Here is a 12,830-nt window from a genome sequence, read left to right on the forward strand (position 1 = left end):
CATGGAATTAGAAAAGCAGAAAAACCAAGTTTTGGAATGAGATGTGAGAAGGAAGGGGTCGATTTAACAACTGCCTTTCGTTCATATTTACTAGGAGAACAATTTCCTCAAGTGTGGTTAGAACTAAAGCAACCGGGGTTCTGTTTAAAACTATAATGAAATCCATCCACTTTAATCTGATCTCCAAAAACAATCCTCAGGAGAGCTTTGGGGGGGGGGGCTAAACATAGGATGCCACCCACTGGGAGAAAAAATATTTTAGTCCCAGGCTACTCTCTCTCTCCTGGACCCCAGGGCTCATTTTCAGAGAAGTCTAATCCAGGGATAAGGCCCTTACTATTCATTGACAGGGAGGACACAGTTTAATTTGGTCACTTCATGTGACACTCTAAATTTGCAAGACGTGTCTTTGTTTATCTTGCATGGCCTGTGGGCAATTCTCCAAATCATCTCAAATGCTGTTTTCAGATTTATCCTATTAAGAGTTTCCAAAAATAAATAGGACAGAGAACAGAATAGCACCGTCCAACCAAATTTTTAACCTTTGTCTTTGTATCTAATTTTCTTGCAGATAATATATACATTGTGTTTGTGTGTGTGAGTCAGAGAACAGTTTGCAGGAGTTCATTTTCTCCTTCTACTATGTGGGTTTCAGGAATCGAACTCGGGTCACTGGGCTTGGCAGCAAGCCCCTTTGCTCCCTGAGCCATCTTGTCAGTCCACATTCTATGCTTGTAGTGTGCATATATTGCATTTTGATTATAGTTTCACTGAAATTTTATAGACATATTTTGCTTTAGTTGAACTTTTATTAAACCAGAGCATAAACTATCTCATATCTCTTCTGCAATCCCTGTTTTTCTGAACAACAATGACTAAGGTGCTATTTCTTGGGTTTTTTTTTTTTTGTCTGTTTGGTATTACTTTATTTTAAAAAATTCTGTGTGTGCACGTGTGTGTAAGAGTAGGCATGTACATCTATGTTGAATGTCTTCTCCCATGATTCTTACTTTTTAAAACAAGGTCTCTTACTGGATCCAGAATTCAGCAAATGTCTCAGCTGGTTAGCCAGCAAAATCCAGAGGTCTTTCTGCTCCCACTCCCTTAAGAGAACAATTACAGATGTGTGAGTGCTAACATTTCTGGCTTTGGTGTGCGCTGGGCTCTAAACTCAGGTCTTCGTGCTTACCAACTGAGCCGTCTCTGCAGTGCTGGTTTAATTTAGTTTGCTTGCTGTGCTGGCTAGTCTTATGTCAAGGTGACACATGCTAGAGTTATTTTGAAAAAGGAAACCTTAATGAGAAAATGCCCCCACCAGATTGGCCTGTATCCAAGTTTGTGGTACTTGATGGATGTTCTTGATTGATGACTGGCGTGGGAGGGCCCAGCTCACTGTGGGTTGAATCACCCCTGTTCTGGCCCTGGGTACTACTCTAAGAAAAGAGGCTTGAGCAAGCCAGTAAGCAGCAGCCCTCCATGGTTCCTTCTGTAATATTTGGCTGTGGTGTCTTGGTAAGAGGTAAATCTGTATGGAAGAACAAGCAAGCCTGCCTTAGTTCCTGCCTTGGCTTCTGTCTATGATCGATGATGACCTGGGCTTGGGAGCTGAATAAACACTTTCCTCACCCAAGTTGCTTTTGGTTAGAGTGCTTTTTCAGAGCCACAGACAGCAAATTAGGATACCCAGCAACATGTCTGTGTGTGCATGCCTGCGTGCTTGCATGCCTGTGTGTATAACTGTGTGCATGTATGTGTCCTGCTCAACCCCCCTTTTTGTTCAATTTCTAACTGGAAGACTTTAATTACCACTGCCTAGCGGAATGTGGACTTTGTGTCGGCTTGAGCCTATGCAGGTGATCACAGCTGCAGTGGATACAAGTGCATGTGTGCAGCAGCCAACTCCTGTGTGCATGGCAGCATCTTACAGCTTGTCTCCACCATCGGGCTCCTACACTCCTTACACACCCTCTTCTACCATGTTTCCTAAGCCTTGGATGAGGGCTGATATAGGTGTGCAGATCTGTTTTTCCCTCTCTAATTTTGCCAACTCCTTTTTATCCCTATTTATCCAAATGATGTCCCCAATGCTACTTCCCAGCCTTCCACAGACTTGCTTATTTTTGCTCAATTTTAAGCTTATAGGATTTATTTTGATTATGGTTATTTCCATAACAGAAATGTTCTCACTTTGTAAGCTCCTTGCAAGTCAATTATGGTTGTAAAGCCTAGAAGCTCTGCTTTCTTCAAATGCCATTTGTTATTATTATTAAGGTTTGGGTTTGCTTTGTCACTGCTATTGTTGATTTGTCGGTTTATTCACTGACAATAGACTCTGTGCTCTGATGCCTGGGGCTCCTATTTCTCTAGTTTCTGAGTGTGACTGGATTGGGGAGATGACTTAGTTAGCAAATTGCTTTTCTGGCCAGCTTGAGTCTGACCATATAGAAATCCCGGTGTGCTGGTCACACCTATAATCCCAGTCCTGAGAAAGTGGAGACAGGAGGATCCCTAGGTCAGCTTAGCCTAATAGGTAAGCCGTAGTCCCAGTAAGAGACCTTGACTCAAATAAGCAAATAGAAAATTCCTGAGGAACGAGATTTGAGATTGACCTGTATCCTCCACAAACACATGCATAAACACACATGCGCACACATATGCACATGTACATAGCTAGCAAATAAAAACTGAGTAAGGTAATATTTTTATAAAGATGGAGTTTAACAACAGGCATTCCATATTAACAGCCATCCTGAGACCCTTGCTGTCATCTATAGGCCTCTTCTTTAAGCTGAGTTGGTTTCTGCCAAGTAGATTCATTAAAGTTTTGCACGTGAGAGCCTAGAGAGGTCACAGAACTGAAAGTCTCCTCATTGAGCATATTCTGATATAAGTCACCTCTATAAACTAGACATCAGAAGGTAAAGGACAGGGACAGGTTCCAACTGCCAGATATGAAGGCAGTTGTCCTGGATAGCTTTGTCACCTTGACACAGCCTGGAGTTGAATGAGAGGAAAGCCTCAATTCAAAGATTACCCAGATCAGACCTTTGGGGGAATGTTTCTGGGGGTACTGTCTTGATTATTAATTGATATAGGTAGGAAGGCCCAGTCCACTGTGGGCAGCACCATTCCTAGGCAGATGGTCCTAGGCTGTATTGTAGAAAGCTGGCTAAGTGTGAGCCTGCCAGTACACCAGCATGCAGTGTTCCTCTATGGTTTCTGGTTTTAGAATTTCTGTTTTGATCTCTTCCCTTGGGTCTCTGTCCTGACTTCCCTGGGTGATGAATTGTGACCTGGAAGTGTACAGTGGAATAAGCTCTTTCCTCCCCAGTTGGTTTTCATCAGAATGGTTCATCACAGCAACAGAACAGAAACTAGAGCAACAGAAATAGGGAGATGACTACAATCCTTCTATTCCTACCCACATCCAGCCATAAGAAAAATCTGTCCTCTCCTGTCCTGTCCTGTCCAGGTCCTGTGTATTAGTATATCGCTTTTCCTTCAGGCATCATATGACCATCCTGACTTCATTTGGGAATATAGATAGTACTTGGCCTGGTAGCCATAACAACAGCTTGAGCAAAATATCACAATGATAGATAATAGGTAACTAGGTCTGTGCTAATAGTAATGGAGTTAACTCCCCTCCATAACAGAAGGTAGTGGAGGCTCTTAGGTCCATCACCTGGGATCCTACCTATTACTCTTTATGCCTCACCACCAGCTGCAAGGGATCTTGGGAAATGCTGGACCATCTAGGAAGTGGAAGATTGACTAACTGAAGGCAGGTCTCCATGATGCATGGTCCATGAGGTGGCCATCTATTATGGAGTGGATTTCTGTAAGGAAGCCCAATAAACTCATCAGTTGACCAAATTGGACTTCAGTGGAACCATCAGTTTGGTCTGGTATCAGCCCTATCTGAGATGAGTAGGCATTTGTTCATGTCTCCCCTGGAAAGCTAATGGAACAGTGAGTCCCCAGGGTTCTGACCAAGTTGTCTTCTTCTGCTCTAACAATCTGGCTAGTCTTAGCTATCAACTTGGCAATGGAGAATCGCCTTGTGTGTGTGTGTGTGTGTGTGTGTGTGTGTGTGTGTGTGTGTGAGAGAGAGAGAGAGAGAGAGAGAGAGAGAGAGAGAGAGAGAGAGAGAGAATCTCAATGGAAGAACTGCTTAGATCAGATTGGTCCATGGGCATGTCTTTGGCAGATTGTATTGATTGTTACCTGAAGTGGGAAGACCCAGCCTGAATGTGGGTGATAGTATTTTATGGGCTGGGCCCTGGATGTATAAAAGTCACTGAGAAGCCCCAGCAAGCAAACAAGTGAGAATGTATATTTTCTTCGTTGTCAACTATAGCGGTGACATGACTAGCTACTTGAGTCCCCCACCTTAAACTCTCTGAAATGATGCACGCTGCCTTGCAATTATAAAGCCAAACAAATCCTTCCTTCTCAAAGTTGCTTTTTTGTAAGGGTATATATCTCAGTCACAGAATTAAAACTAAATCAAACATCCATCCACCCATCTCACATGGGAGGTTAGGTCTCAGTTTTTCTACCCAACCAAATACCATTTATCCATTCTCTTTCCATCTTCTGAAGTCCTGTTGGTGTTGAGTGATGTCGCCAACTAGATTCTTTAGTTTTCCCTTTCCCTTTCCATGCTCTGTGCCTTTCCCCCATCATATTAGCAGCCTCAGAAGGAACCAGAAGTAAATGTGGGCTTGCTCCACTGTGCAGTACTAGAAGATACTGAGACTTTCTACTGCAGAGAACCACATCCAAAGTTTGCTTTCTGTTCCCCTGGTCTGGCCCATTGTTATCCCTGCTGCCCCACTCCTCTTCAGATGCTTCATCCTGTGTTTCCTTCAAGCTTTGGGATATCATCTCAAGCAAGAGATGCTCAGACATTCCCATCACATATTGTGTATGCAGTTGCCATGGCTGCTGTGGACCACTGTTCCTCAGGAATGATGGGGCTCTTGCTCCCTTGAATTCTCAGCAGCTGAGATTCTCTGCAAGAGATCGGTGCTAATGTTTCATCATGGAGGACAGAGGTTCACAAGGCCCTGCCCCTTCCTGAGAATCTATTGGCAATAAATGGTTGCTGGGGAAGGGAGGCATGTTCTTTGGAAATGCAGCCACTGGAAGTTATCTGTGCTCCTGTAAGTAACTTTAAGTGTCTTCTCATTAGATATTTTGTCACAGCAACAAAAGTATCCCAGTCTTGAGAGAATAGATCTCCCTAGGAAAATTTGTACGACAGGGTCTCACCTTGTACTGGAAGAACTTCCTTGCCTGTCTGTTTCTCTCCCCAGACAAGAAGTGAGTAGACTGGGCTATATTCCTTATGTTATTACATCTCCATGGTGAGGCCAGTCTCTGGGTACATAATAGATGCTCACTGATTTCTGTTCAGCTGAGCCATTTCTAATACACTGCATGTTGGAGGCCTTTCCAGTCTCATAAGAGAGCAAAAACCAGGGCCATGTTTATTTGCCAACATGGAAATAAGAAAGGCTAATCAGAAAGCACTAGGAAGTGAAAACCACCAGATGTGATTTTTTTTTTTGAGAACACAAGTCCAGGAAGACAAAATAGCATGCAACAGGGGTGATGTATATTTTTCCTAGTGATTCAAAATGAATGTGCACTTATTAGAGGCAGAGAGAGAGATTTAACGGGTTTCTCGGCTAATGCTGTAATTTTAAATCCATTTAAGATAATTTTCTTTATCTTGAATTTATTTTTCTCAGTAACCAGGATACTTAACTGATTTGCACAAAACCCATTTGAAAAAAGAAATAATCTACTGCGAGCGAGGGCACATTCTAAATGGAAATAAAAAGGAGACACTGAAAATCTAAAGAAAATGGAGATTTGAGAAGCTAGAGTGAGCTCCTACATAGTAAATAGGGGCCCTGGAAGCTCCAGATCAGGTCGGGGAGGGGTGCCAAGCTCCACCCTTGGTGAAGGAGCTGTTGGCAGTTAATGGCTGCTAATGGTGGGTGAGTCATTTTGCTTTGGGTTCATGGACTGGTATGTTACCTGTGCATGAGTGAATGTCCCCACACCCACATGCTTATGAGCAGAAGACATGACATTGGGGACATGTAGAGGAAGATACATGGGGAGTTTGAGGCTGGAAATGGGGGTGGGGTAGATACGGCTATATTTAATTGTATATATGTTTGAAATTCTCAACAATAATAATGATAATAATAATAATAATGATGATGATAATGATAATAATAATAACCAAACAACAACAACAAAAGAATTGCCAAAATTCTTGGAGTTGCCAACATTTTTCCTATAGATTCAAAGCTTGGAAGTAAGCACCTAATCAATGCATAGATGGGAATGAGAAAAGACTGATCAGCAGCACTACACACAACAGTAAAACATCAAAAACAGCCCGTAGACACAATGAGTCATCATAAATTATTGTGGGGCTGGAGAGATGGCTCAAGGGATAAAAAGTGTTTTCTACAAAAGCATGAAGAACTGAGTTCAATCCCCAGCACCCATGAAAGTGCCAGGCATGGCAGCATGCCCTTGGCACAGCAGCTCCGGGAAGGCAGAGACAGGAGGATTCCCTAGGGCTCACTGGGCAGCCAGCTAGCCTAACTGAATTAGTGAGCTTCACATTTGGTAAGAGAGCCTGTCTTGAAAACTAAGGTGGAAAGAGAATAAGATAGTTGACATTGGGGCTGGAGAAATGACTCAGAGGTTAGGAGCACTGACTCCTCTCCCAGAGATCTTGAGTTCAATTCCCAGCAACCACATGGTGGCTCATAACCATCTGTAATGGCATCCATTGCCCTTTTCTACTATGTCTGAAGACAGCTATAGTGTATTCAAATACATAACATAATTCTTAAAAAAAAAGATAGCTAACCTCTACCTCTTTCCTCCATGTGTACATACACATCCTTGCCTATATACTCCACTACACACATATGTGTACACACAGGAATACAAACATTTACACACGTGCTTGTAATACAACATCAAATCAAAAAGACAAAACTGATCCACCAATTATTCATAATCTATAGTAAATAGACTCAAAGATAATATTTTGATCTTGTCATATATTGGTACATGATAGTATATAATATTATCAAGATGCTAGCCATAGAGGCTCATGTCTATAATTCCAACATCAGAAGGCTGAGGCAGGAGAATTGATCATGAGTATGAGGCCAATTTGGGCTATATAGCAAGTTTGAGCTAGCCTGAGCTACATACAATACAACATTATCTCCACAATCAATAAATAGATAAAATAAAGTTCAGAAGATTGACGATAGGTAGATGACAGACATTGATAGATGATGATGATAGATAGATAGATAGATAAAAGATAATTAATATACATTAAAATGTCAATAATTGCCATGTTTAAGTTAGGATACTATGGTGATATTTTAAACTTGTTTTTGTTTTTTGCTTTTGTAAGTTTTGCTTTTTATTTTCTGAATTGGTGTCATGTATCCCAGGCTGGTCTCAAACTAACTGCTTAGCCCATGATGACCACCTACTTCAGTTCTGAGCTCTTGGTAGTCCTGCCTCCACTTCTCCAGTGCTAGAATTAGTGTGTGCCACCATGCCTGTGATGGTAGGGATGGAATCCAGGACTTCATTCCAGAGCCCATACTAGGCAAGCACACTATCAACTAAGCCACCTCACTGCTCCTTACTTTATTTTTCATGTAGATAATATTTCCTAAGCAATGAAGTCCTTGACTGACTGATCATAGAAGAAACAGAGGGAAATAAAAGATCCCTCCATGGTTACAAATAGATGAGAAAGTATCACACACTGAGTCAAAGCCAGCCAGCTCTTTTCTGGGGCACAGCTGTAGCTTACTTGGTAGGACGATAATCTGGAATAGACCGGTCCAAGGAGATCTTTTCACTGAGGTAGGAATTGTAGCCATATTTCTCATGAGGTCCTTTGGCTTTTTCTTCTTCAGAGGGGGAAAGGGTGGCAGGAAGGCCTCCTTTGCCCCTCCCACCATACCCTTCGATGAGCCCAAGGGATTTAGATAAGCCTAAAAGGAAGGAGGAGAGAGAGTTATTCCAAAACACCTCCCCTAGATGCATCATAGAGCTTCTTAGTACAGCAAAAAACTATGATTATAGTTTACATATCATATATATACATACACACACACACACACACACACATATATATATCTTTGGAGACTAAGACTATGTATCCAGAAGTAGCATCTGATGTAGCCTAGGCTGGCTTTGAACTCAATATGCAGCTGAGGATGACCTTGAACTCCATCCAGATCTTGCTGCCTCAACCTCCCATGTGCTGACATTACAGGACTGCCCCTCAAGCATTCAGTTCATGCAGTAATGGGGATATTTCTAAAGAGAGAAAGATCCAGGCCGTGCTGAACTTTGAGGTTTACATTTGATAATCTACTGGGAACTCCCCCTCCCTTGCTTTACTTCTATAATCACATGGACACAGAGACACGCCTCCCCCCCCCCCCCCAAAGACTTGGAGGAATGAAAACCAAGAAGAACTCAAGAAATAAGATGAATGTAGGGGCATTATCTCTGTCTGTCTCCACTTTCTCTTTAGGACAACTACAGTCAGGTTAAGTCTGCGGGAAGGGGAAGGTTCCAGGGTCCTCCCACAGACGCAGAATAAGTATCAGGGGTACTACCAGGTACTACAGGAATATCGCTGTAGTTGAACTAGGATAGACAGATTAATTTCACCATGAGCTGAAAGCGAGAGCAACGACTTGACAGGACTCTTCACCTAATAGTTTTATTTCAATTCCATCTCCATGGCAAAGAGAAACACAATGTGTTTGAAGATAAATCACAGAGAAGAAAAAAAGACCATAAAGCAGATAGCTACAACACAGAGAAAGAGCCCTCCATGGTAACCCTCTCTAAGCAGCTGCTGCTCCCAGCATGTTGATGGGTCCCTAGCCACTGTCATATCGTTCAACAAAGACCTTGAGGAGTAAGTGTACAGAGCTCAGAGAGGTTGAACTACTTAGCCAGGAAAGTGTGTGCTTCTGGCTGTCATTGATTGCAAATGTGCAAGATGCTTGATATACATGCACATGTATATGCAATGCATGCACAGGCACACATGCACATGCATATACTCTGGAGTCCTGGGAATTGAACTAGGGCCTCTGTATGGTACATTATTTTGATCACTGAATCACATGCCCAGTTCCTTTCTGGAGAATTCTAGGCAGGCATTCAACTGCTGGACAAGGTCCCTAGTCCTTCACAGGGTGATCTAGGCAAGTGCTTGCCCACTGAGCCACACTTCCAGTCCTTCATTTCTACAGTGGACAGCATGAATATAGATCACCAATATCTCTCAGTTTTAAGAGTAGGCAGCTATTGATCCTGAATGGACCTAAACTTTGCAGGGAGACATCCATGGGCAAGTCCAAGCCAACAATTCTTTGGGTCATGTGAGATTCTGCATCACAGAACACCAAGGTACACAGTTTATTCTAAGTATTGCTACAAATGGGAATATATCTGGTTAACATCAAAATCAAAAGCAGCTTGGATCAATCCAGGGCAGTACTGTGCAACCTGCAAGTTGTTCTCATTTAGTGTGTTAATCGCATGGACTCTCTGCTGGTAGTTCCCATCTAGCAGAGAGACCTATCAACAAAGATGTTCACTTCTTGCCTACATCTTTTTCTCCAGTCTCACAGTCCTCTTCAATGTGGAAAGAAAAATACCACAATAGCATCAATGTTGCCAAACGCAAACGGCCTCTCAAGTCAAATACAAGCTTTTCAAATCATCTGGTGCCAAGGCAAGGCTGTGTGCATGTAATCCCATCACTCAGGAAGCTGAGACAGGAGAGTGTGGCCTCAAAGCAGGTTCAGAAAAATAAATAAATTAAATTAATTAAAATTGCTAGTGATAGAGCATTGCTAGAGGAATGAAAAATAGAGAAAGAATTTAGCAATTCTTCAACATGCCAAACACAGTGACAATAAGACCAAGGAGCTCAACTCCTGGTTGCAATGCATCGAAGCACAATAAAAAAAGTATATTCATGCAAAACTCAAGCCAAGTGCTAGCAGCTGGTTCATGAGTATCACCCAAATGTAACCAAAATGTAATGTTGGCAAACAGTGATGTACTTGGCAATAAAAAGAATAAAGTGGCCATGAGTGGTGATACAGATTCCACACAGAATAGATAGATAGATAGATAGATAGATAGATAGATAGATAGATAGATAGATGATATTTGTCTAGGTGATGGACACATACACACACACACACACACACACACGATGGATACATGATAGATGGGAGATGGATAGATGATAATTAAATAGGTATGTTTAAGATAGATAATAGATGACATACAATAGATAATAGGTTGATAGGTAGGTAGAAGGTAGATAGATAATAGCTATCTAGATGCTGGACACATAGATATATGGTGGATAGACAGATGACAGATAAGAGAGAGAGATAGTCAGGTGATATATGATAGATTATATACATGTATATCATATATATGTATACACACACATACACGAAATAAGACTCTATGGGTACAGCAGGGCCATGTGGTCTCCTGAGAGCTGGGATCACAGGATGCTTTAAGTAGGTGAATACTGTGGGATCTATAAAATTCCCTCACTAAGCCATAAACACATAACCTCTCGTCATGAGCCATTCTGTTTCTAAAGAGACAAACAAGAGGGTACACATAAAAACGTTGCCATGAGACAACAGCAGAAACACTCAATAAACTTAAGTTGCATAAAAGGCAAGCCGAGCTTGTAAGAAAGGCAAACACCTGAGATGAGTCAAAGGGAGAATATGTAGACAGTCTGCTGAGACAGGGCGGATTGGTTCATCATTAACTTAATGTAACATTTAAGGCCGACATACAGAACAGGCGATGCCAGGTTCCCCAGAGAAATAAAATGGAAACAGATATCTCTGTAAAAATTAGGATGCCCTTAGGAAGTGTTCCAAGAAAGGATATATTTATTATTATCATCATTATTATCATTATTTTAGTAAAAGGGCTGGGCTGGATAATATCTGGCTCATTTGTAGGAAATTTGTCTTTCAGTGAGGGATTGTGTGGCATGGCTCAGTGGTAGAGCTCCTGCCTAGAATCCCCCAGTGTGGAGTTGGGGGCGGGGCTCACTGACTAACAGTGTAGTAAAATTGATGCACTCCAGGCCCCAGTAAGAGACCCTGTCTCAAAAATCAAAGTAGATAGTACTTAAGGAATGATGGATAGTGTTAACCTCTGGTCTTCACATGCAAATACTCATACATGTACATGGACACACACATATGCAAAATAACAAAGACTAAGAATGTATGCCCACTCTATCAAGGACATGCTGGGAATTTGGTTCCTAATGCAATGTTGTTGTTTTGTTTTGCTTTTTCTCCTTGTCTTTTTTTTTCCCTGATCATGTGGTATGATTCCTTCCCAGTACGAAAGACCCCCACTTAGCAGCCTCACAAAAACGCCACCCCTCCCAGTACAATGTGACAACTATGAATTATATATTTCGTGGTCCATGTGTTTCCATTTTTCCCCCAATTTCATCTGCCAGAGAGGTGCAACAAGGCAGCACAAATTTCCTCTGGATTTTAATGTGCTTGCTTAGCAGGCTCCTCAAAACGCTGGCAAAGACAAATAAGAGTTCAAGTCCATGGACAAAGACCAAGTTAGTCTCTGCCAGAGAACAGCGCCACTGGAATCTTTGGAGATGACCCCAGGGCATTATGTACTTTTCTCACGGCTGTAACAAAATACCCGATTCAAGAGACTCAAGGAAGGAAAGGTTTATTCTGATTTATACACATGTCCCGACACTTGGTGAAGGTGTGGTGGCCGGACTGTGAGCGAGCTCGTCACACTGCATCCACAGGGTGATATATGCTGATACTCAGCTTGCTCTCTCAGTGTTATTCTGTCTGGACTCCAGCCAGTAGAATAACGCTGCTCACATTTAGGGTAGGTCCTCAATTAGCCCACTCTATAAACTCATCACAGACATGCCCAGAGATTTGTCACCTAAGTTGACTATCAGGATTAACCAACATATGTATGCACATGCACACACACACACACACACACACACACACACACACACAGAGAGAGAGAGAGAGAGAGAGAGAGAGAGAGAGAGAGAGAGATCTTTTCCAAAAGAGCCCCTTGATCTTTGGCAAAAAAAAAAATCATTAATAATACAAGGACCTGAGTTTGCTCCCTAGAATCCTCATTTAAAAGGCCAGACATGATGGAGCACACTTAAAACCCCAGCATTGAGGAGATACATTCCTGGGGCTTACTAGCCAGTCAGCCTGGCCTTTTTTGCCAGTTCCAAGCTAATGAGTCCTTGTTTCCATAAAAATATCAGATTTTGACACATACATGTTTGCACACATGTATACACAGTAGCATGCATACACAAGCATGCGTGTATATGCATGTGTATGCACATGCACACCCACACTAGCCCTGGGAAAGTCACATAAAAGAAGAGTGAATATAATAGTGAATCTATATCCACAAAGATGAGAATGGACACTAATGAATGTCACAGAGAAATCAAGCTTGAAAAAGGCCAGCTGAGTGTGAGAGAAAGGGCATCAGAGGCTGGAAAGATGGCCCTGTGGGGGAAGGAAGCATCCCCGGGGTGATAAAGAGTAGAGGTGGGAATCAAGGCTGCCTCTCAGGGAGAAAGCAACAATCTTGTATTAACAAGAGCTTTTTATTCCCACAATAACCAGCCAGAATATATAATACTGAAGGGAATCTATTTA

The 12,830-nt window shown here is 42.1% G+C and overlaps 1 protein-coding gene across 1 annotated transcript in view; it reads right to left on the bottom strand.

The window, feature by feature from the left end:
* The window catches only part of Galnt17 (polypeptide N-acetylgalactosaminyltransferase 17), a 462,159-nt gene that overhangs the window by 293,914 nt on the left and 155,415 nt on the right, over positions 1-12,830 (bottom strand). Inside the window, exon 2 of the mRNA XM_021162564.3 lies at positions 7,880-8,063. Coding sequence (XP_021018223.1) covers positions 7,880-8,063 — 184 coding nt within the window. The remainder of the gene's footprint in view (positions 1-7,879; positions 8,064-12,830) is intronic.

Source organism: Mus caroli, unplaced genomic scaffold (genome assembly GCF_978045245.1).
Source record: "Mus caroli unplaced genomic scaffold, Mus_caroli_1 scaffold_4, whole genome shotgun sequence".
Taxonomy (NCBI): domain Eukaryota; kingdom Metazoa; phylum Chordata; class Mammalia; order Rodentia; family Muridae; genus Mus; species Mus caroli.